Source organism: Sinocyclocheilus rhinocerous, unplaced genomic scaffold, assembly GCF_001515625.1.
Source record: "Sinocyclocheilus rhinocerous isolate Xijiao unplaced genomic scaffold, SAMN03320098_v1.1 scaffold5898, whole genome shotgun sequence".
Lineage (NCBI taxonomy): Eukaryota > Metazoa > Chordata > Actinopteri > Cypriniformes > Cyprinidae > Sinocyclocheilus > Sinocyclocheilus rhinocerous.
In genome coordinates, this window is record NW_015656642.1 from 1 (window position 1) to 25,214 (window position 25,214).

The 25,214-nt window shown below is 36.2% G+C and overlaps 1 protein-coding gene across 2 annotated transcripts in view; it reads left to right on the plus strand.

The window, feature by feature from the left end:
* Positions 1 to 919: 919 nt before the first annotated feature.
* LOC107720734 (lisH domain-containing protein ARMC9-like) overlaps positions 920 to 25,214 on the plus strand; it is a 26,775-nt gene continuing 2,480 nt past the window's right edge. The window contains exons 1-16 of one of the 2 annotated variants that reach the window (XM_016528552.1): positions 920 to 951; positions 1,892 to 2,003; positions 2,302 to 2,394; positions 3,328 to 3,418; positions 6,056 to 6,179; positions 6,637 to 6,776; positions 6,968 to 7,044; positions 9,515 to 9,589; positions 10,644 to 10,734; positions 11,122 to 11,183; positions 11,342 to 11,440; positions 12,525 to 12,634; positions 15,248 to 15,384; positions 17,876 to 17,984; positions 19,454 to 19,635; positions 19,712 to 19,928. In XM_016528552.1, the coding sequence (XP_016384038.1) occupies positions 926 to 951; positions 1,892 to 2,003; positions 2,302 to 2,394; positions 3,328 to 3,418; positions 6,056 to 6,179; positions 6,637 to 6,776; positions 6,968 to 7,044; positions 9,515 to 9,589; positions 10,644 to 10,734; positions 11,122 to 11,183; positions 11,342 to 11,440; positions 12,525 to 12,634; positions 15,248 to 15,384; positions 17,876 to 17,984; positions 19,454 to 19,635; positions 19,712 to 19,740 (1,557 nt within the window). In that variant the 5' untranslated portion in view covers positions 920 to 925 and the 3' untranslated portion in view covers positions 19,741 to 19,928. Of the gene's footprint in view, positions 952 to 1,891; positions 2,004 to 2,301; positions 2,395 to 3,327; positions 3,419 to 6,055; positions 6,180 to 6,636; positions 6,777 to 6,967; positions 7,045 to 9,514; positions 9,590 to 10,643; positions 10,735 to 11,121; positions 11,184 to 11,341; positions 11,441 to 12,524; positions 12,635 to 15,247; positions 15,385 to 17,875; positions 17,985 to 19,453; positions 19,636 to 19,711; positions 19,929 to 25,214 lie in introns of those variants that run through there. The other variant, XM_016528554.1, reaches the window with a different exon arrangement.

Consider the following 25,214-nt stretch of genomic DNA (forward strand, 5'->3'; position numbering starts at 1 on the left):
TGATCAAATAAATGCAGCCTTGGTGAGCAGAAGAGAATTCTTTCAGAAACATTTAAAAATAGTTTCCAAACTTTTGATTGGTAGTGTACAATTGCTTTATTTATTTATTTATTAAAAAAAACAATGAATTAGCCCTTATAGTTTTGACATACATGTAAACCATGTAATCCTTCTCTGGACCAGGATACACTCATAATGTTCAAACCCTTGTCATTGTGAAATCCACATGCGCAGACGGACAGCAAATATTTAGAGCAAACACCTAAGATTTGCCAAACTTGAGCATGTTCGTATACATAACTCCGGCTCTCCGGAACATTTCCTCAAACTAGTTTGAAGTTAAACTAGCATGACTCACACAGCCCTTCACAGAAGGATGTTTATATTTGACAGGAAATTTGGCCTCACGTAACTTACCCGCATACTTTAAATCAGACTGATATCACTATTTCTCACACTCCACGTAATGGGGAAGCACTCGCCTGAGTTTGTGCTCACATGATCCGCCTTCTCGCGGGTTTCGATGTAACCTTCCCCCAAGGAATGACTTCTAATTGCGTCTTTGAGATGCCAGAATTTGCCGCGCTCTTAGGCTCAGTTAGAAATTAGATCCTGCAGGTGCAGCGCAGTAAATGAGCGTGGGGAATTCCTCTCACTAACCCCCTCCCCCAACCTCCCTGCTTTACGAACAGGGTATTCATTTGTTTGAGGTCATTCATCGCATGTATATGTACACATAACCCCACCGCACTGCATATGCGCTCGCAACTGTTGTAGAACGCATGCTAGTTAATGACTACAACAGCATGAATACTCACCAACTAAAAGTTCACTAACACACAGGCATTTTATTTTCATCTGCAAGCCAATGTTTCAAAAGATTCAAATGACATTTCTTTTTTTTTTTTTCGTTTAGGCTTCCTCAATGCTGCGGGCATCAGTCGCACCTCAGTAAGTTTTATTTATTATTTTGTTTAGATTGATAAAAAGATTAGTAGAAAATCTCATCTTGCCTAGCAGGTATGTCTGCTAAACATTTGGTAACTTGATATAGATCGCAGATTTTCACATTTTATTTATTTACACATTTCATTTGTATTTTTTTTTTCTATTTTTTATTTCTATTATTTATTTATTTATTTTTTTTATATACCAAGGACCCCTAAATATGTTCTAATGGCAGATTTACAGATTTAAGATTTACTGAATTAAATAATTGTCAGTATCCTAAAAAAAACTATTATATAAATTATATTATATAACTATTAAATATTATATTATATTATAAAAAATATTTTTTCTGTTAATTACAATAATTTTGATAAGTTTACAGTGTCTTGTTTTTATACCTATTACTATTTTTAGAATATATTGAAATCTGAAAAATATCTGAAAAAACCTGAACAAAAAAGTGTCCTTGTATCACTTTACATGTACTTACTGTAGTAAAAACTAGTAATTACAGTAAAGTCAGTTGCATAGTTTGCCTAAACCAATCCGAAACCCTTTAGTAAGTACATGTTGTAAATTATTTATTTTATTTTATTTTATTCACAATAATCCAATATCCAGATTTATTTCTGTAAAATCTATTGCTGTGAATAGAATTAAGTAATTGCATTTTAGACAGTGTTTAGAAACCAGGGTAAAAGTGTAATTATCAAATTTTGTACTTTTTCTGTACATTTTTAGACATAATTGATTAATATCTCACATAGCTTGTTACCTTTAGCATCTTGTACTTGTCAGATCATCCAAAAGTAATTCTATAAATGCAAACAAACCAGACTATGGAAACATGATGATCCCAGAGATGGAAAGATTCCCATCAGTAACCTGATGAGCAAGATCTCGTGCCCTGATTCATCATCCTTTTATTTCCTGCTGTCAGGAGGCCCAAAGACGTGCCGCTGTTGCCTTCCCTTGACTACGAGAAGCTGAAGAAAGACCTAGTGAATGGATCAGATCGACTGAAGGCTTTGCTGCTTCAGGCTTTGCGCTGGGTAACTCAGAATTACTGTAAATAAGCTAAGCACATCACTGATGTATCCCATCGTTTCTGACACAATACCATAATTACTACAGTGTGTTGTTATTGTTAATATTGGTCAAACACGCTACAAACTACTGCAGCATGTACATGATCAAAATTCAGTTGTGAATCCTTTAAACTGAAGAGTTTGTAGGAGATTTTTTGTTGTTTTAGCTCCATCTTTGAGTTATTTTCTGTCCTTTAGAACACACATTGAGACACATAATTTGGTTTTCACATTGCATGCCAATTTTGTTGTTATTTTCCAGAGGTTAACCAGATCTCTACATGGTGAGCAAAGGGACACGGTTTTGCAAGCCTTCATCAGCAATGATCTTCTGGAGCGCTACAGTTCCAAACAGGTACATTACAAAACCCTCGTCGGGGAGTTTTATATACTGTATATATATATATATATATATGTATGAAAACTGCACTCAGAATAATTTTACAGTTTGAAAATACTATTTAAAATTACAATATTTTAGTATAGTATTCAAATTCATGGCTAAAATGTTTTGAAAATAGACCCTTTTATGCAATTCCAATATATTTAAATTGCATTTCTATCCATATTTTGATACATTTTTGTTTTGCGGTTCACAATGAGTACACTTAACACAACGATTAAAACATTTAAAACTGTGAGTGTGAGTGTGTGTGTGTGTGTGTGTGTGTGTGTGAGTGTGTGTGTGTGTGTGTGTGTGTGTGTGTGAGTGAGTGAGTGTGTGTGTGTGTGTGTTAGAATACACTGTAAAATTTGAATATTTTAGTATAGTATTCAAATACATGGCTAAAATGTTTTGAAAATAGACCCTTTTATGTAATTCCAATATATTTAAATTGCATTTCTATCCAGATTTTGATACATTTTTGTTTTGCGGTTCACAATGAGTACACTTAACACAACAATTAAAACATTTAAAACAATTTGAGCTGTCTGTGACCTATTTCTTTTCTAAAATATGTTTACCATCAGTCTTTTTCAGGTATTTAGAATGAACCTGAATCAGGTTTCAGCAGATAACATGACTTCTTGACTCATAATTTCCAATCATTGTCAGCAAGTTCCTTAGGGCAGTCGAGTCACACATGCTTTTAGCTCACCTTTCAGTTTTTGTGCAGGCTGAAAGACAATATATCATGTTACTAAAATCCAGAATAAACTTAGAAGGCAGACAAAATAGTCCTTTTCACATTAAAGAACAACTAATTGGACCAAAAGCCATATGAAAAAGCAAGGAAAGAAGTAAAAAAAAAAAATAGCTGAGTAACTGGTTTTGATTACTTCACAGAAAACTGTTCTTCATCTGATGAAATCCAAAAATGAGATTGTCAGACAGTATATGGCACGGCTCATCAATGCCTTTGCCTCTTTGTGTGATGGTAAGTGAAAATTATTCCTTACAAAAATGTCTTCACTTCAAGCTGAGAAGTCTGGTTTTGTTTGTTCCAGTCTTCTTCTTTTTCTTCCTTAAACCAGTTTGTGTGTCAGAGACTGTGAAACAGACTTCCCACCCATTAATCATAAATACACATCCCTCCGACGCTCTAGGTGGCGCTATAATGTGCAAAAATTTTGTGTAACAGGCTAGTATACAAATTCTGACGCTGAATCAATTGTGCAAGTGGATTTTTATTTCCACTTCAAACTTTTTGGTGCATTTAACATTTTATGAAAAACCTACTTTTTCGAACTTGAGGTGCGATTATTCGGTGAATTCTCACAGGTTAATTCTATTTATTCCAATAGGAATTCACGCGATTCCACACAAGTTCAGGTTGGTCACGCGGATTGGTCGCGTTGATCGCTACACTACATTCAATGCATCGATCGCTATATTTGCTACGCTATTCACTGTAAACAGTGGACCTTTTTTGTGTGTAAAATTTTGCAGAAAATTTCGCAAATGTGATCTATTTGTGTCAGGGACTGTAAACGGACTTATAGGATGGTTCCAGATTCCACCCGCTAATTCTAAACACACACAGAATCAAAATACTTTTTTTTTTTTCCTCTACATTCTACACTTTTTATTCTACATTATACATTCATACATACATATACTACATTCAACGGATTGATTGCTGTGTTCAATAAACAATTGAGAGGAGTCAATAGACATTTTTTGCTTGTAAAATACAAAAAAAAAACATTGCTAATGTGACCTTTATGTGTATCAGAGAATAAACAAACTTGGCAGGATGCTATAAGATTCCACTCACTAATCATAAACACACCAACCTTCAATACTCTAGGTGGCGCTATAATTTGCACAGTTTTTTGCATAACTTCCGAACTGTACAGGATAGAATCAAACTTCTCACCCTAAATCAAACTTTTATTGTTGTTTGGCCAAATCATGTAAAGAAAGAAAGCATCAGAATTTTGCCTAAGGGCGAAAGAATTCCCCACGTTTTAATATTGGTCACATAGATTTGTCGCTACACTACATTTGTCATGTTGATGTCACTGTTGACAGCATACCTTTTTTTTGTTCATGGCACAAACTGATCAATTGATATTGTTTTAGATCAATTGATATTGTTTTGAGTAAAATTTTATTTCACTTCTGGTTCTCAGTTCTCAAAATTCTTGGAGCAGAATTTTCACAAAACTTTCATTGTATAAACTGTGTATAAATCTCTGTCTTTAGTTCTGAAATGTGTTTATCGTGGTCTCATGCACTATTGCACACCCAGGACGCATGTACCTGTATATATATATATATATATATATATATATACTGTATATATTTAACTCTCATGTTGTGTTCCAATCATTTTGACCCAAAGAGGATTTTTTTTTTCCCCTGGAAATTATAATTTTATTGCATTGTACTACAACTTACTGACTTTACTCAGGGTTTTTTTTCCCCCCTGCCATTGTACACTTTTTACTCTTCAAAAATGACCAGCATACAACATTTTTGCTTATAAATATCTTGTTATGCTATATTATTACCAAATATTAGATTCATTTTTTATCAACTTATTTTCTTTCAAGTATTTATTTTAGGAAGTAATTGATCCCTTGGCCTCATTGATCTGAGCTTATGTACCTCAGTTTTTGAGTGAATATTGCCAAAATTATCCAAATAATGCATTTTTCACTCAAAAACTATAAGCGCATAAGCTCAAACTATACATACACTTTGCATAAGCGCAATAGGATCAATCAGTTCCAAAAAGAAATACGAAACCTGTGCTAATTGAAAGAACTGAACAACTTGACAAGAAGTTTGAATCCAAGATTTGGTGATAATATAGCACAATGAGAAATTTATAAGCAATTTTTGACTGGGAACACCAAATTTGGTAAAGGATTTCCAACACAGCATGTTTTAAACGCCTCAAAAATGCCTAGTGTTTCTAAATATTCTGCTGTGTGCAGGCGAGCACAGCAATCTGCTATGATCAGAGACGGTCTGATTGGCTGGTTGGTCAAAGAGCTCCACGACTCCGACTGTCTGTCTGACTACACGCTTGAATATGCCATCTCCCTCCTCATGAACCTCTGCCTGCGCACTCAAGGTAACAGATACACCGCCACAAGGATCTTTTAATCAATGCTTATCAAAGAAATAAAGATATGTATAAACAATTAAATTGTTGCTCAGAATCCTCTGTTTACTTTGTTAGCACTTTTTAATTTGATTTTCTAAAGTAAACAGAAATGTACTATAAGCAGCGCAGTGTTTATTGTAGTATGTCTTACGTTTCAGGAAAGAAGAAATGCGCAGAGGAGGCCAAGCATGTCCTGAAAGTCCTGACGGAGCTCCTGGGACATGAGAACCATGAGGTAAATCAGTAATTGCTCAACCGCTATATGCACAGACAAGGCGTGTTATTTGAGTTTGTTCTCCGCCTTCCTGAATACAGTGACATACAGTGAATACTGAAGGCGACAATTAGCTTAGAGCAGAATTTTCACAAAACTTTCATTGTATAAATTGTGTATAAATCTCTGTCTTTAGTTCTGAAATGTGTTTATCGTGGTCTCATGCACTATTGCACACCCAGGACGCATGTACCTGTCTCAGATACCCTCTTTACTGAGGTTTCTGCTCGACTGTCTGAAGACTGAAGAGAAAGAGTCTGTAACTCGAGAAAATGTGCTTGCAGCACTGCAGAAACTCAGCCTCAGGTACGCCATTTGATAATAAATGTTAATAAACATACAGACTTAGAAAAGTGTGTAAAACTCAGCTGCACCAACAGAGTTTTTTAGGTATAATAAAAAAAGAAAAATGCAAAAAATATATAAAATAGTAATAAAAAATATTTAAAATAATATAGCGCAAAAATAAATAAATAATAGTAATAATAATAATAATAATACATACCAATAAAATAAAAATAAAAAAATAATAATAATGACTCAAATGTGTGTTTAATCATATATTTTTTAGAACAATACAGCTACCAAATAGGTTTATGGCTGAGGTGCAACTAAACGGATAATAGCTATTATTATTGTTTCACAATGGAATTTATAAGCAATTTTTGACTGGGAACACCAAATTTGGTAAAGGATTTCCAACACAGCATGTTTTAAACGCCTCAAAAATGCCTAGTGTTTCTAAATATTCTGCTGTGTGCAGGCGAGCACAGCAATCTGCTATGATCAGAGACGGTCTGATTGGCTGGTTGGTCAAAGAGCTCCACGACTCCGACTGTCTGTCTGACTACACGCTTGAATATGCCATCTCCCTCCTCATGAACCTCTGCCTGCGCACTCAAGGTAACAGATACACCGCCACAAGGATCTTTTAATCAATGCTTATCAAAGAAATAAAGATATGTATAAACAATTAAATTGTTGCTCAGAATCCTCTGTTTACTTTGTTAGCACTTTTTAATTTGATTTTCTAAAGTAAACAGAAATGTACTATAAGCAGCGCAGTGTTTATTGTAGTATGTCTTACGTTTCAGGAAAGAAGAAATGCGCAGAGGAGGCCAAGCATGTCCTGAAAGTCCTGACGGAGCTCCTGGGACATGAGAACCATGAGGTAAATCAGTAATTGCTCAACCGCTATATGCACAGACAAGGCGTGTTATTTGAGTTTGTTCTCCGCCTTCCTGAATACAGTGACATACAGTGAATACTGAAGGCGACAATTAGCTTAGTCCTTTTTACGTCAGACGATTCTCAAAAAAGAACGCTTTTGTTAACTTTGGATTTTAAAAGTTTGTCTTTCACTCCCTTTGTGAAGCGTTTGAAATGGAGAATCAAGCCTACACTCCCTAATGAATTTGCTCAGCACCTCAAAACTAGTTTTTAAAAAAAAAATTTATTATCTCTTTAAAAATTCTTTATAAAAATAAAAAAATATCTTTTTTTGTTGTTGTTATCATAAATTTTTTTAATTAATTTAAAAACTAAAACTTAATAGTGCAATCAACTATTAATAATATTAAACTATTAAACAATGTTAAACTTAATGGTTTTTTATGTAAATTAGAAATGAGCAAAACAATTGTTACAACAAAGAAACTGGAGTTTATGTAACGTTTAGCTGTGGTCAAGCATACAATACAGTACAATACAAATTTATTTCTGTAGCACATTTAAAACCGCTGGCGTTGGCCAAAGTGCTTTCCAGCATAATAAATACAACATAAACAATTACATACATCTACGCAAACATAATTAAATCCTGTACACTCTAATCAGATCTTAAAGCCATACTAAAGAGATGCATCTTCAAACTAGACTTAAAATCATCCACAGAAGATTTCATATGCATGGAAGAGAGTTCCATAAGCGAGGAGCAACCACTGAAAATGGCCCTATCACCCTTTGATTTTAATCTAGTTTTGGGAACATCAAGAATCATCTGACTTGAAGATCTCATATGCCTTGTATTTTGGTATCAAAAGGTTAGCATAGCAATATATTTTGGTGCAATACCATGCAACACTTTAAAAACCATCAATAGAACCTTAAACGCGATTCTGAAATTTACTGGCAACCAGTGTAAGGAGACCAATACTGGGGTAATACTCTCTCTCGTCTTTGTACGAGTCAAAAGTCTGGCCGCTGCATTTTGCAGATAATTGACCCTGAGAAATACCTATATATAAGGAATTACAGTAGTCAATAACACATAGTGTGATAACACATTTCTAGGTCTTTAAAGGAGAGAATAGGTTTCAATTTAGAAATAAGTCTGAATTGGTAAAAACCCAGCACTGTACAAGTTCATCAAAGGATTGGGAGCCTTTTGGATCAATTGGAATATATAACTGAGTATCATCTGTATATAGATGATACATAATATTTTATTCACGAAAAACTGAGCCTTATGGGCACATATACAATGAAAATAAAATAGGCCCAAGTAAAGAACCCTGTGGCACACCACTATGTAATTTAGCTGATGTAGAGCACAGATTCCCAATTCAAACCGAAAAAGACCTAACCTTTAAATATGACTTTAACCAATCTAAGGCAGTACCCTTAATACCAACAACATCTTCCAATCACTGCAATAAAATCCCATGATCAGTGGTATCAACAGCGGCTGTAAAATCAAGCAGAATAAGTATGACTACCTTCCTAGAATACTACCTGCCAATAAAATATTGTTAAAAACCTTAAGAAGGGCAGATTCTGTACCACGAAGGGACCTAAAACCCGACTGGAACATATCTATAACAGCATTCGCATCTAAGTATGGAACAAGTTGTGATAAAACAACCTTCTCTTAAAATTTCAAAAAAAATTATTTGGATATAGGTCGAACAAATAGTTGTCACTGGGGTAATCTGAGCCCGAAGATTATCAACTTTATTTACAAAAAAAATTGCAAAAAATCCTCACATTTTTTGATTAGCTTCCAGCCGATTAGTAGGAGCAGCAAAAATCACTTTATGTTACATACTGTAAATAACATCCTATGATTTTTTTGGTTGTTTGTTTGTTTTTTCCCTCACACTTTTGAATAGTTGTGTAAGAAATAAAATAGAGCAATACAATATTGTAAGTCATAATAATACAATTCCTTGATTTTCCTTTGATATTCAGTCCTATTCCCATTAAAACAAAACAAAAAATTTGTACACAAATGTCATTTTTATTTATATGGTGCTTTATATAATACAGATTGTTTCAAAGCAGATTCACAGTAATAAACTAGAATATAACAGTGTTAATGTTGCAAAATTCATCAGATATAAAACAATTTACAAAAAACAAATTTTAAGTTCTGCTGTAAAGCAGCTCTACAGAAGACAATAGTGCCATTATTTAGATCACTTTAGTTCAGTTCTGATTTAATTCAGTTCAATTAACAATGCAAAGTTAATCAAATATGAAACAAAGTGTCATAATTGTGTGCAAAACTTGTATAACCATACGTTTAGTTCAAAATGATTTTAAGATGTGTGTTTAAGCTTTGGCTGGTAGTGGATGAAAGTGTTTCAGATGCAAAGTTTCAAATGTTCATTGCATGTTTGTGTTCATGTTTGCAAATATAGATTCGGTACTATGTGAATGGAGCTTTATACAGCATCCTGTCCATGCCAGAGATACGAGAGGAAGCCAAACAGATGGTATGTGTTTAATCATGGTTCATTCACAGGTGCACAACATCAGGATCATTGCCTCGACTCCAATGAGTAATAAAAATCCCATTCATTGCACATTCAAACCTTTCAAAGTTAAACAGCGATATATGACGCAACAAATCAGAAGGTTACTGTTCAGAAAAAAATGTTTTATTAGTTTGTTTAAAATTCCTAGAGGAAACACTACACTACCCATAATCCTTAAGTTAAATCAGAAAAGTCACTGTCAAACAAAACTACACTCCCTACACGTATTATATATTTATATAATCAGTAAAAAATGTTTTAAAGAAATTAATACTTTTCTTCATCAAGGATTCATTAAATTGATCGAAAATGACAGTAAATACACTTATAATATAACAAAAAAGTTATATTTCATATGAATATTGTAAAAAAAATGTGTATTACCGTTTCCACAAAAATCTTAAATAGCACAACTGTTTGCAACATTGATAATAATCAGAAATGTTTCTCGAGCAGCAAATCAGCATATTATTTTCTGAAGGATCATGTGACACTGAAGACTGTTTTACTGTATTTTTGAACAAATAAATGCATCCTTGGTGAGCAGAAGAGATTCAAAAATATTAAATTATATTAAAAATTAAAAATATGATATTAATATAAAAAAAAAAATTAATAGTAAATATATTTTAAAAAACTTACCGACCGCAAACTTTTGAACGGCAGTGTATATATAAATATTTAACACTAAATATATTGTTTTTATATTTATAACCAATGAATGACTTGTAATTGTCATTAGTTATACTTCACGACAACTAAAATAATTTTGGCACACGCTTATTTGATTTTTAAATACTTCAAATCAAAGGTCAAGTGTTGTGATTCTGCTCCAAGCTAGTTTTTTTTGCAAGATTTTATTTTATTTTATTTTTAATCCCTATGGAGAAACTGAATGAGAAAAATCCTGCAGGAAACAAAGACTGCTGAAAAAAGAAAATTGGTCTCTGTTGTGCTCCATAGCTACGATCACAGAATACAGATAATGTGAGGATTTTGTTGTTGTGTTTAGAGTATGGAGGAGATCTTACGCTGTTACAGTAAAGAAGAAAATCCTGAACTCAACAGACAAATTGAATTCATCATCAAACAGCTTAACTCCGGTAAGACAAAAAAAGCAGTAAGAAATTGTTCATCTAGAAATGGAAAAATGAATAAATCTGTCATCACCCTGTTTAAGCCACATAACTTTTTTTCAAAATCCTAGCCACCTTTTTCAGTAAAATGAAAGTGAGTGAGAACCAGGTTATCAGGTTCAAAAGGAACGGAAAAGCACCATAAAAATATCATAAACAAAGAGTGTGAGTCATTTGTGTGAGTGCATTTATGATGCTTGTCCATTTTGGTCACCATTCAAGTTCACTGAATTGCAAAGAGTTGCCAGGATATTCTTCAAAAATTCATCTGTTGCATTCCATGGTTTATTTCCCATATTTATGTCATTATTTCACTGAGTCTTTTGTGTTCATTTATGATTCTGCCATATACAGCGGACATCTCTGAACATGAACCTGAGTCAGATGGTGAAGAGGATGACGATGACGACGACGAGGTAATTCACTTCGTTCATGTCTTCTAAGAAAGATTATTGCTCAACATGATTTCACATAATCTGTGTGAAAGGCTATCACTGCGACATGCATTTTATCGGCAGGTTTCAAAAGCTTTACCACTCAGGCCTTTGATCTAATCCTTTCATCTTGTTAACAGGAAGATGTTATGGAGGCAGACCTAGATAAAGAGGAAGTCCTGCAGCCTCACCCGAAAGAGCTCAGCGGAGAATCTTTGCTGGCAACAGAGTATCTCGGGGTAAACCATCACTCTAAATCAGGGGTGCCCAAACTCGGTCCTGGAGGGCCGGTGTCCTGCAGAGTTTAGCTCCAACCCCAATTAGACACACCTGAACCACCTAATGAAGCTCTTACTAGTCATACTAGAAACTTCCAGGCAGGTGTGTTGAGGCAAGTTGGAGCTAAACTCTGCAGGACACCGGCCCTCCAGGACCGAGTTTGGGCACCCCTGCTCTAAATGATAAATATAAGAAGATTTTGCAAAGTCCATGGTCCATGGTGATTCATAAAATGCAAGTCAGCGGCTACCGGCACTTTTGAGAGTTAAAAAAGCATATACAGTCAACACACAATTAATACTCGTGGCCCCTGATGATATATCGAGGTCTTATGAAGCAAAACCATCAGTCTGTGCAAGAAACTGAACATTATTTTCAACATTATTACCTGTAATCCAGAGCCTCAGGCAAACAGGAAATCTGATTATTTTCCACAAACTGGTTCTTTTTCAATTAACTTTAAATAACCGATTCACCAGTTCACTTACGTAATCACACAGTTGACATAAGGTAAATGCAATTATATTATTAAAGCGCCCAATAATGATGTGAAACGCAGATGTTTTCCGCATATAAAGTGAATACACTAGTCTTCATCAGCTCACCTTTTCACATAAACAATGAGAACGCATAAATCTTTCATGTAGCCCCTTCATTCAAGTGTTCAGATCACGCATGTGAATATCAGCGGCTCATCGGCCTTGGGTCCGACTCGGAGTCGAACTGTTTCCTCAGTTCAGTGTCTGTTGGAGGAACTGGAGCGCTGAATCAGTTCATTCATCACAGGATCAGATACACTGCTATTTTGACTCATTTCCAGTCAGAGTGAATGTCAGGCGTCTGAAAGTGACTTTTGATTGAGTAACTTGTAGATCCGTGCTGCTCGAGACGATTCAACTGAATTTGGTGAACTGGTTCATCCTGTTCACTAAAATGAACCAAATCAAAAGACTGATTCATTTGCGAACTGTTGGCATTCTTGTGATTTATGTTTGCAATGTGTTTGGACATTTAGATGATAAGCGTCTCTCTGGTGCTTTGTAGATAATGACCAACATGGTGAAGATGAAGAGGAGATCATATCCTCCATCATCTCGCAGCATAGACGAGCCACTCCAGCGGCCCGTTACGCCCAGCTCCCACAAAAACACCATGTAAGAACCTCATTCTGAATGCCTGTTACATCAAGATGACTATTTGGTGTTATTTAGTAACGATTTTATGCTTGTTTGTGACTTAAATGTCGAAAAAATCGTTACACATTACTTAAAATTGGTTAACATAGTGGAATGGTGTTATAGATTCACACCAAGGAATCTATTAAGTCAACCTATCTTCTTATTCATGTGACTTTTAAAATGGAGTTTAAAAACATTCTCGCATATTAACATTAGAATCATTCAGAAATCTTCTTCTCTTGGTCAGAATTCTTATGAAATTAACAAACGCTGAAATGCAGTTATGTTTTAAAGGTCCCATATTGTCAAAACTGAAATTTCCTGGCTTTTTTCACGATAACTGAGGTCTAGGTGCTATGTAACTACCATATACGTTTCAAAACAGTCAGTCCACAGTAAAATTCACACAGCCTGCTTAAAGTAGCTGTGATGTTTCGCGAACCGTTTTGACTTCCGTAAAAAGTTGACGTCAGAACTACACAGTCACCGCCTTCAGTCCCCACCCCGAGCACCGCCCACCGTCCCACTCTCCTTTCGCCAAACCCCCAGACAACATCGCGTCCATGCTTTTGCTGAGCAACAACAACAACACGGAAACATGTCGAAAGGGTTAACTTTAACCACGAAACCAGATCGGCTGACCTGTAACGTTACACTCTCACTCAAAGGATGGACGATCTGACAGGATTGTTACTATGAGGTGGATCACATCTAACATGTATAGTAAAGACAAACTCACCGTGTCTATCTAGTCATGATGAAGATGTATATACATTTCAATTTCAGCAGGCAACTATTTTTACAGCTACATTATTGTTCCAGCCACAATTAATCACAACAATGTATATACAATTACAAATGATTATATATAAATCGTCAGTTTGTTGTTTTACACACATGCACACAGACATTATTTCATACACGACATAATCGTGAGATGCAAGAAACATAGACATATGGCAAGAAATATGTACACGCGCCCATAACAACAAAAGACAATACTTTATTTAACCTTTTCTTATAAGAAGTGTGTGCTGCAAACGCCAGCATTTTTGACGATCCTTTCTGTCCAGTCCGCTCGTTTTATGGCGTTTAACCACAGCTGTCGTCGGTTTTTTGTCTGGCAGTGGCAGCAGATATGCGATCAAATTTCTAATTTGAGGCTGTATTACGTCGATTCTGGCACCCAACATCACAACAAGATGATATTTTAAGCTCCTTAGGTCGCAGAATCTGCGCTGGTTTGAATGGGCCGCCTCCAGTTTCCCCTTTGTTTTGCTGCCTCCAGCTAGCGCTGTGACGTCGGCTGACCCTAGTTACCTGTGGTTGGCCTGGCCGTGCGTCACTCAGAAAACAACAGGCCAATCAGAAGAGAGGCTCATGAATATTAATTAGACAGGCCAAAATCGACCTGTTCTCAGCAGAGCTCCTGAGAGAGAAGCTGTAAAAATATATTGAGATGGTTTTTGGTACTTATACCGCAAATATATATTCTTAAGGACATCAAAACCTAAAATAAAACTCCAGAAAGGTGTACAATATGGGACCTTTAACATGTAACCGGATATGGTTCATGTGCATGTCGTGTTACTTTAAGTGCAGGTGTACTAGTTTGATTCCTTGTTGGTATAGTAACCACTAATTGTTTATTCTTTTTTGCTAAATTGAAGTGTTGTCATTAGAGGAATCTTAATTTGTGATGAGTATACAAGATACTATCAACACAGTTGACTCTCGCCCACAGCAGAAGTGCAAATGTGTCTGTATTCATTTTTGTCCTTGTCATCAACGCTGGGGAGAAGTCAATAGTTCTGCCCTCAAGTCAAATAATGTTAAAGTGCAAGCAGGATATGTAAGACTCCATCCTCAGTTGGATTTATCCTCATTGTTTCTACTGAAGCCTGTGGATCAGTGATGGGAATGAGTGCAGACAATTGGTTGCGTGACTCTCGCTGTTTTGACCTTGGTGCTTTAAAATGCTATGAATGAAAGAACACAACATTGTGATTAGGCCCTTGATTGGGTGAGAACTTACTTGAGCATTTGGATATTTAATTTATCCAAGCTTTTGGATTATATAATAATTTGATAATTATATGGATAAGATAATATATATACTACAATCTCCAAAGGAAATTTGGAGTAGACAAAGTTAGAATGAAAGGCATTTCAGGCTGGGGGGAAAGCAGGTAAGTTATGTAATAATAGATGTATTTGTTTTACCTTTTTTTCCAGTCAGAGGAATCATCATTTTGCCATTACATATTTCTAAGATATATAAATATATATTATCACAAGGAAAAATGTATAAGCGCCAATATATGCAAGCAAAACGATATGTATAAACATCAATAATTACGTACCTTTATTTTAAAATAAAATTTTGGACATAAAAAAATCCATACCGAGTCTTTTGTGACGAACCTATTGTTAGACTGAACAGTAAAAAAATAATAATAATACATTTTTGTGGAATATTAACTGAATTTCCTAACTTTGAATTTTCTGTGTTTTAGCAGTTGAATTAAAACACATCTGGCGTGTTGGACATGATAATGTACATTTGTACATGTGTATTTGCCTACGCAGAGCTGGTGGTGATGGAGTCTACGCTGTCACCCGACAGAGAAGTGAAGATAGCCCCACCCACTCTCGCTTTAGTTCCCGCCCACCGACTCGCACTGGCAGCCGCCCCAGCACTGCTGAATCCATCCACCAAACCCTGGGTACGTGTGCCGTCAACTGACAAATATTAAATTAACTTTTTAATTTAAAAAGATTTTCTTTTATTTTTTTACCTTTTTTTAACCTTTTTAGCTGATGTCTGATGTCATTGTTTTCTAACCCTTCATAAAGATGAGATTACAGTTCTATCTTTAATAAATATTCAATTTTGATTCAATTTCCGAGGCCCTTAGCCTGGACTGTGCTTTCATGGTCCTCTCGTTCCAAATGCACAGCCTGATGGAATCACTTTGATGTGGTTTTCAGTGCCTGCAGGCGAGGGTTTGTCTGAGTACGCTTCCATCCAAGCACGATATCAGAAAAAGCCAGATATGAAGTGCTTTAGGCCGTGTGTCCACAAAAGAGTTTTTTTTCCCGAGGCTAGCGTATATTTTCTGTTGTTTTCAATAGGAGCGCCGTGTTTTTAAAAACACCAGCAGCGTAACGAGCGCTGAGTGCTCTGACGTTTTTTTTTTTTCTTGGAATCGAGAGTTGGTAAAAAGCAGTGCTCATCACGGTTACTTTTTAGTCAGCTGTCCAATCACAGTGGAGGAGGGGCGGGTCTAATACCACTCTGACCACTAAGACTAAACAATAATGGAGGAGACGTTAATATTTCTTGTCCCCGAGTATTCATGTCTGTACCAGATGGGATTCTGGACTACTACAAATATTGATGTGAAAAATAATGCTTGCAACATTTAATTCATGATGCGTCTGCCACATTACCTCTGTGGATATTCCGTATTATAGCAACCAAAGCATGTCAACTCAAAAAAAAAAAACACTGCGCCGCAGAAGCGCTCTTAATCACTCACAGCTAGGTGTTTTCAGCAGGCTAAAAACGCTTTGGTGAACACACGGCCTTAGTCGCACATGTGTTGTCACATTTCAGATTTTTTTCCTGTGCATAGGTAGAAAATGTTTTCATTTGCATCAAGGTGTTTTCCTTTTTTTTTTCTTATGTAACAGGTTTGCAATTAATTAATTAATTTATTTATTTATTTATTCAGCCCTGTTATGAAAAATTAGGACATCTATAAAGAGTTTAAAACCCAGATTTGGGTGATTGTAATTTTTTTTTTTATGTAGTAGTAGTAGTAATAATAATAATAATAATAAATGATTTATAAAATGTAATAAAATTAGCGTAAATTGTCAAATGGGTAACAGGGTTGCAAATATAGATTTATTCAAGCTATCATTTTGAAGGACTTAATTGGTAATTGTTGATATACTTAATTCACATAAATTAAGGGGGGGGGGGAAATTTTGGTAACAGTTGAATGTTTGGTCATTTTTTATTCATTTTGGTAACTGTTGTATCTTTGATTGTTTTAATAACTTTGGTAATGGCTGAGTATTTGATTTTTAATTTTGGAAACAGCTGACAGTTTGATCATTTTTAATGACTGGTAATAGGACTGAGTGTTTGGTCATTTTTGGAAACTGGGTTGACTGTTTGGTGTTTGACTGTTTTAATAACTTTGGTAACAGGGTTGAATGTTTAATTGTTTTATTAGCTTTGGTAATGGCTGAATATTTGATCTTTAATTTTAGAAACAGAGCTGAAAGTTTGATCATTTTTAATGCCTTTGGTAATGGGTTTAAATGTTTGGTCTTTTTTTTATTTATAACTTTTGTAACTGGGTTGAATGTTTGGTAATTTTTTATAACTTTAGTAACTGGGTTGAATGTTTGGTCATTTTTATAACTTTGGTAACTGGGTTGAATGTTTGGTAATTTTTATAACTTTGGTAACTGGGTTGAATGTTTGATCATTTTAATAACTTTTTTAGTAACTTCGGTAACAGGTTGAGTATTTGATCGATTGTTTTAATGGCTTTGATAACAGGGCTGAATGTTTGGTTGTTTTAATTACTTTTGGTAACAGTTGAATGTTTGTTTTAATGACTTTGGAACAGGTTGAATGTTTGATCATTTAAATAACTTTGGAAACATGGCTGAATGCTTGAACTTGGCAAATGTGGTCAGTGAAAAAAGTACATATATGGGGTTTGTTTGTTTCGGTGCTTTAAAAAAGGGCCAATTTGTAAACTCTTTGTGGATTGCACCATAAAATGGATGGTTCTGGTTCCACAATCTGATTGGATTTGCAACTACAAACACCAAAAATAGTGTGCAATAATATTAAAAAAATTATTGAACATTGTTATAAAAATAAGCTTCACAACATATCTGTAAAAAACCCTCAATCTATAAAATTGTCTTAGTACCAGCTATGTTGAATCATCAAAATTATAGGGCACCTGTTTCATGTATCTCACTGACTTTCTCTGTTGTCAGCCATTCCTGAATTTCCATACGAACAGAAACCATATAGCACATGTCTCCTAGACCACTTTGCATTTCCTTGTGAAAGTGAACAACTCTCTGTTCGTCACTGTGGCGTGTGTGTGTGTTAATGATGTCAGCCACGTGTGAGATGTGTGTGTGTGTTTGTTTGACATCTTTTGGTTTTTCTCCAATCAGCCTCCGATTCGGAATGCTGGCGTTCCTCTGTGGAATCAGGACTCACGGGGTCCCCCGAAAGACACGTACTTCAGCCAGGCCAGAACAACACCAATGGCCACTCGTACAGGTGGGTATGCTGCCCATTCCGTGTATTTTTAGCCCAACATCTTCCACAGCAGTGTTATGTTAACAAGAGGTTTAAGGGTCCAGGTGCGACATTCTATGCTCACTGTGGCAAGGCATATCTAATATGTAAGGGTCCACAGGATCCAGTGTTATCAAGCGTGTCATAACTTGGCTGTAACTTGGCTTTGGAAGGCAGCGAGCTGGAGAGAGACCAGAGGAATTTGGGGGTGGGAGCGAGGCATCGAACCTTGAGTCAGCAATGCCGCAGGACAGACTTTTTCATGAGAATCAAACAACTGCTAAACAAAGGGCTGATTCAGGTCCCTTCCTTCCCAAATCCCTGACTCCTGGAGCCCCGTGGATGTAATAACCCTGTGAACACACGTGCATCACATTTTCTTGTATAAAGCTATAATTTCACCCTCATCCAGCAGAAAACTGCCAAATCCAGTGTGTGAGCTGAATCCTCCATTGTCTCATTTATTTTGTAAGGCCTGAACCATGTAAATATAAGAACGCAAACTTGTCTAAGGGGCCGTTCAGAGAGAAAACGTTTTTCCACTTCTATTGTTTTTCTATGTAAACATGCGCTAGATGGACGCGTTTGACCAGTGTGCTTGTGTCTTGCGCCTTTTGTAGCGTCTCAAGTGCAACACCTTCTAAAAAGTTGTTGCTCAAATTAAGAGTTCATCTTTTAAAAAACACATCGCTGTAAGTTGCAGGTTTTTTGCATTATTCCACTGCCTTGCGTCTTGTGGTTTTAAACAAAAACGTATTTGCAAGAAAAAAGTCAGAATATTGAGTTTAATAAAGTCGCAATTACCTTTTAATTTTTTTATTTGGTAGCAGGCCCATTGTTTCAAAGTCACAAAAGAAACGTATGAGACAGAGCAACAATAGATATCCTCATAATTCTAGTTGAAATGCGTACAAAGACATTTTTATCACTCATAACTACTAGAGAAAATGTAGCACGGCCACTAGATGATGGTGCTAAGAGTTTCACAACAAAACCTAATAAAAAAGTATAATTTGGGCTTAACAGAAAACAGTTTGGAATATGAGAAATACATAAACTATTGTGTAGAAAGCTACAAATAATATATTTCTCGCCTCATTCTTTGAAAACATTTCCACATGGGATCAGTAAAGTAAATTAAAGTACATTTTGAGAATTGGACTTGTGTAAATTGTCATGTTAACGTTCAGTTTTATACTAAGCTAAGATGCCATTCTGTATTTTTCGCTTAACTTTCTATACAAACAAAAGAGCCCTAAAATATTCTTGATAAGTAGTTTTGTTTTGTTTTACAGTAAAATGTAAAAAAATAAATCCTTCAACTAGATACATTTGATTGAGAAGCAAATGCAAATGGATTCAAAGGAGTCTGCTAGTCACTGAGCAGCACTAGACAAAGGCAAATTTTAAATGTAAAGGTAGTAGTATCTCTTTCGTTCTCTCCTTTCTAGTGGCCAGAACGTAGGCTTTGCAAGCCAGCCAAAGATTCCTCGCACCCCTGACAATGACGCAGGCAGTACTGGCAGGCCTCGTCTTCCCCCGCTGGCCCCCCAGTTCTCCAACAGCGAGCCCCAGCAGAGCAGCAGCAGGCCCGGTTCGTCAGGGGGCTCCGGCGGGTGGCCCAGCCAACAGAGTGAGTATTCCACTCGACTTTCCCATCGAAAGTGACACTCTCAAACAAAACGTGTATGTATTTATCTTCTTTATAGGATCACACACCGATCCCACCCATGTTTGAAGACTATCTTTGCGCATCCCTTTAAATTTAAATGTGATGGTTGATTGACATTTTGTATGTGTGCTGTTTAAATACACGCCTTTGTTATATACTTTTATTATCATGTGTACCATATGTTGTGTGTCATCATGCTGGGCTCTTATGTATAAAGCAAATACACCATGACAGGCCATTCCTTACAGTGATTTGTTAAAGACTGGCGTTAATGGTTCCGTTTCAGATTACTCTGTAAGTCCTTAAATGGTGCATTAACGATTCTTTTAGTACTTGAGGGAAAAAAATAAAACAAATAATAATACATTTTTAATTTATAAAATGCCTTTCGGACTCTCAAAAAGTTAAATAGAGCTAATAAGCATTAAAAAAGATTAAAATTGCATTAATAAACAGAACAATAAATACAAATTGATGAATAAATCGATTTAAAATAATACTTATAAACGTACTTTTTAGATGCAAAATAAATGCAATCCAGTAACTGGACTTAACAATACATTCAATAATTAATACTTAATAAAACAAGCTAAACAATAAACAATTGCAGTAGCATATTTCATTTAATTTTATAAAATACTACAGTCAAAATAAATCACGATGTGCATAATTTGCACATAAGTTGCAATGTAGGGTTGCCAGGTCTGAGTAACAAAACCAGCCCAACTGGTATTCAAAACTAGCCCAATCACATTCCGGGGAGGTCAAAACCTCCTTCCTGGGGGTCCACCGCACGCGAAATTGCGTTCCGGGCCGGGGTGGGGTATTTTGCGTCAACCCGTGGACCGTGTTGGGGAAAGTTACTTTTAAAAGTAATGCATTACAATATTGCATTACTCCATAGAAAAGTAACTAATTACGTTACTTAGTTACTTTTTATGGAAAGTAATGTGTTACGTTACTTTTGTGTTACTTTTTAAATCTGCACAGGGCTTGCTTGTTTGTTTTAAAATAAAAAAGTTATTACTTTTGGCAAATATAAAAGCCTTTTCACACCAAAAGTGAAATGAATAAGCCTCAGGCTGAAGGGAAAGTCAATTTACGTCCGGACAGTAGAATGCAGAAGAAGAAATTTCAACACACTTCAGCAATAAAAAAAGCAACCCTCTACATTGCGAGTAAATCTTTTGCATATGCGACTAAATCTTCACTCTGGGCGACTAAATGATGTCTAATATTAGCCAATTGCTAAAAAATTCTCCGATTTTACTCGACAGTTCAATTGCCAAGGTGTCCGTAGAGGGCTGAAAAGACACACAAATGTTTGTCTAGAGTATTTTTGCTTATTAGTACGGTTGAACTGGATCATCGAAGGTCAGAAGCAAAGACATTGGTTAATAGAATGGGATTAAATACATAAAGGACATTTGTGTTGTTTAACATTTAATTATTGCAGGTTTGCGTCATATTCTGAGTTGCATTATTTTTATTCATTTTGAGGAATACTGAATCTGTTTTTTTTTGGTTTTGTTTTTTTTTTTTGAGTGAGATGAATTAATGCATATTCATATTTATTTTAGAACTACAGTAACATCTTCTGATTTCTCTCAACATGGCGGGAGAGCTGTCAATCAATAAAAAAAGTAACTTGCATTACTTATTTGAAAAAGTAACTCAGATATTCTCTTGTAAATTAAAAAGTAATGCGTTACTTTACTAGTTAACGTTACTTGGAAAAAGTAATCGATTACGTAACTCGCGTTACTTGTAACACTGCTGGTGACCTTAAAAGGAAATTTTGCTGACAAGGAAAAATTAAAGATATCCCAAACAAACTCTTTATTTAAAATCACTGGACTACATAAAAAGAAATGACAAGATGTTTCGGTGTTCATCGTAATGCGTTACCCCCAACACTGCCCGTGGACTAAAAAAAAGTAAAACAGGAAAACCACGGACTTGGCAACACTGTTGCAATGTATGCATTTAATTCACTAAAAAGAACCAGATTATAAGATTCATTCGTTTCAGGAATCAGACTACACTGATGCTGCTGTATGTTTTTGATTCAATAGAGAGAGTCATAATAAGAGATATTTTTTCAGGAATCATACTACACTGGTTGTTGTGTTCACTTTTGATTCACTGAGGTAGTGTATTTATATACACACGTAATATACGCGCATTGAAGTTCATTACTGGCAGTGTTGGTGTATTTTTCCATGCCCCTACAGTGGCAATTTGTCTGACAGTCAAAACCTCTCTTTTTTCTTGTTAGGCATTTTTGTGTCTCATGTTCTTCATAAAACATGTTTCTCCTTGTACTTGTATTTGATCTCCATATAAATCACATTTGAACAATGAAAGGAACTGGTTTAATGGAAATCTTGTAGTTTAGGTCAGCCGGTGTTCCCAGAGTATTGGATTCCACACGGAAAAGCTTGGGTTACAGAAGTTGTTAACAGTTTAAGCTCAGATTGTTTTTTGTTTTTTTACATTAAGTGATGATTAAACAAAAATTATGAACTGTAAATAATAGAGTGAAGTAGATTTTTATAAATAGTAATGTAATCTCAACGGCTTTAGGACAGTCAATGGAGATAAAATGTCCGAAAAGAAATGACAATAAATGCAAATATGAAGAAATTTGACTCGAGAGAAGGGAACACTTTAATGTGTCTTTATTTGTTGACTCTCTCATTCAGTGGTTTGTTCTTGTTTTTATTGGAACAGATGTCAAGCAGTATGAAGAACAGCTGCAGGACAGCTGAGTGTTTCGTGACGTCAAACCATAGTGTCTGGAGATTGACTAAGACATCTTTACATATGAATTAACATTTAATTTCAATTACCTGATGTGAAGGGTACGTGGTTTAACAAATTACACTTATACTGCTATTACCCAAGTAATATAAGCAAGCGATCATTTCTTTCTAATCAGAATTGGGTTCCATTCTGCGTAAATCAATTATCATAATTTGGACATACATACATTTAATTTAGCAGACACTTTTATCCAAAGCGACTAACATAAATGGGTTTTCCTCTGGATGTAAATTAGATTTCCTGACAATCTCATTTGTACCAATTCTCTTTGGCCGTCTGGGTGGTTGCTAGGGCATTCTGAGTTGTTCCTATGTGGTTGCTAGGATCTGGGCTGTTGCTGGGTAGTGGTTAACAGTGTTTTAGGTTGTTGCTAAGGTGTTCTGGGATGTTTATAAGTGTTTGCTAGAGTATTATGGGTGATTAATATGGTGTTCTAGGTGGTTGATAGGGCATTCTGGGTTTTTGCTAAGGTGTTCTGGGTGGTTAGGGTGTGCTGTGATTGATAGGGTGTTCTGGGTGGTTATTTGGGTGCCCTGGATTGTTGCTACAGTGTTTTAGGTGGTTACTGAGGTGTTCTGGATTGTCGTTACAGTGTTTTGGTGGTTGCTAGGGTGTTCTAGATTGTTGTTACAGTGTTTTGGTGGTTGCTAGGGTGTTCTGGAATGCCTTTAGGTGTTTAAGGTGTTCTGGGTGATTGAAAGGGTGTTCTGGGTTCTTGCTAGGTTGTTGCTGTGGTGTTTTAGGTGTTCTGCCACAGTGTTTATGTGGTTGCTAGGTTGTTGCTACAGTGTTTTGGGTGGTTGCTAGGTTGTTCTGGTTTGTTGCTACAGTGTTTCGGGTGGTTAGGGTGTGCTGTGATTGATAGGGTGTTCTGGGTGGTTATTTGGGGGCCCTGGATTGTTGCTACAGTGTTTCGGGTGGTTAGGGTGTGCTGTGATTGATAGGGTGTTCTGGGTGGTTATTTGGGGGCCCTGGATTGTTGCTACAGTGTTTCGGGTGGTTAGGGTGTGCTGTGATTGATAGGGTGTTCTGGGTGGTTATTTGGGGGCCCTGGATTGTTGCTACAGTGTTTTAGGTGGTTACTGAGGTGTTCTGGATTGTTGTTACAGTGTTTTGGTGGTTGCTAGGGTGTTCTGGAATGTCTTTAGGTGTTTAAGGTGTTCTGGGTGATTGATAGGGTGTTCTGGAATGTCTTTAGATGTTTAAGGTGTTCTGGGTTCTTGCTAGGTTTTTGCTGTGGTGTTTTAGGTGTTCTGCTACAGTGTTTGGGTGCTTGCTATGATGTTCTGGCTTGTTGCTACAGTGTTTTGAGTGGTTGCTGGGGTTTTCTGGGTGGTTCGGGTGTGCTGGTGATTTATAGGGTGTTCTGGACAGTTATTTGGATGTTCTGGGTTGTTGCTACGGTGTTTAGGTTTTCTAAGGTGTTCTGGGTTGTTGTTACAGTGTTTTGGGTGGTTTGTAGGTGTTTCTTATGGTGTTGTTGCTAATGCATTCAGGGTGGTTGGAAGGGTGTTTAGTTTGTTGCTAGGGTGGTGTTCTGAGAAGTTGCTAAGGTGTTCTTGGTCGTTGTTATGGTGTTCTGGGTTTTTGCCAGGCTGTTGTTGTGGTATTTTAGGTGATTTCCAAGGTGTTCTGGGCTGTTGCTACAGTGCATTGGATGGTTGCTAGGGTGTTCTGGAATGTGTTTAGGTGTTCGATTGGTGATTCTGGGTGGTTGGTAGGGTGATTAGTTTCTTCTAATGTGGTTGATAGGGCATTCTTGGTAATTGATATGGTGTTGTGGTGAGGTTCCTAAGTGGTTGCTAGGGTGTTTTGGGTGGTTGCTAAGGTGTTCTGGGTTGTTGCTGGGGTGTTCAGAGTGTTTGATAGGGTTTTCTGGGTGGTTTCTAAGGTGTTTTGGCTCGTTGTTAGGTGTTTACTAGGTTACTCAGAGTGGTTGCTAGAGTGTTGCAAGTGATTGCTAAGGTGTTCGGAGTTGCTTCCTGTACAGGTTTTTGAAAAATGAAAATTTTGCTTTTTTTAATAGCAGTGGTTCTGTGCATTCGATGGCTGAAGTATCATAATAAAACAGTCATTATGTCTTGATATTTACAATGTCAACATTTACTGTATTCAGTTAACAGTCAATATTATAATCAGACAATGAAAGCAAAGTTTACATTCATTCATTGATTTATTTGATCACATTTACTGATTTTATGTTCTTTGTTTCTTTCATTCTGTTCCTGTTCTCACTGTCTCTAATAATGAATTTTTTATCAGTCCATTCCACTGTGAGGTCTGTCTGTCTCAGAAATCAGATGGAATAGTCTTGCCTGTATTGTATTTGGTTTCGACACTTCCTGCTCTCTGCTGAACTTTACAGGTTCATTACTGGAAAATCAATTTTCCTCTCTAATGCACACATACTGAAGGCTCCATATTATCTTTACTTCCTGTTATGTGCTCCATCATCTTTTCTATCTCACTGATCATAATGTTACAAACAGGAAAGTGCACCCAGTGTGTCTGTTCAGACCACAATCTGATTAGTCCCAAGCACTGAAAATATGGCCATTATCCAACATGAGATCATTGGTAGACGGGTGAATCTCAGCAAACATGTCAAAAATATGTATGGCTCTTATTTCACCTCAAAAGTGTAAGCTCCTTTTAATCAAACTAATTAATGACAAATAATTAGTTTTGTCCCCCCCCCCCCCCCCCCACCCACC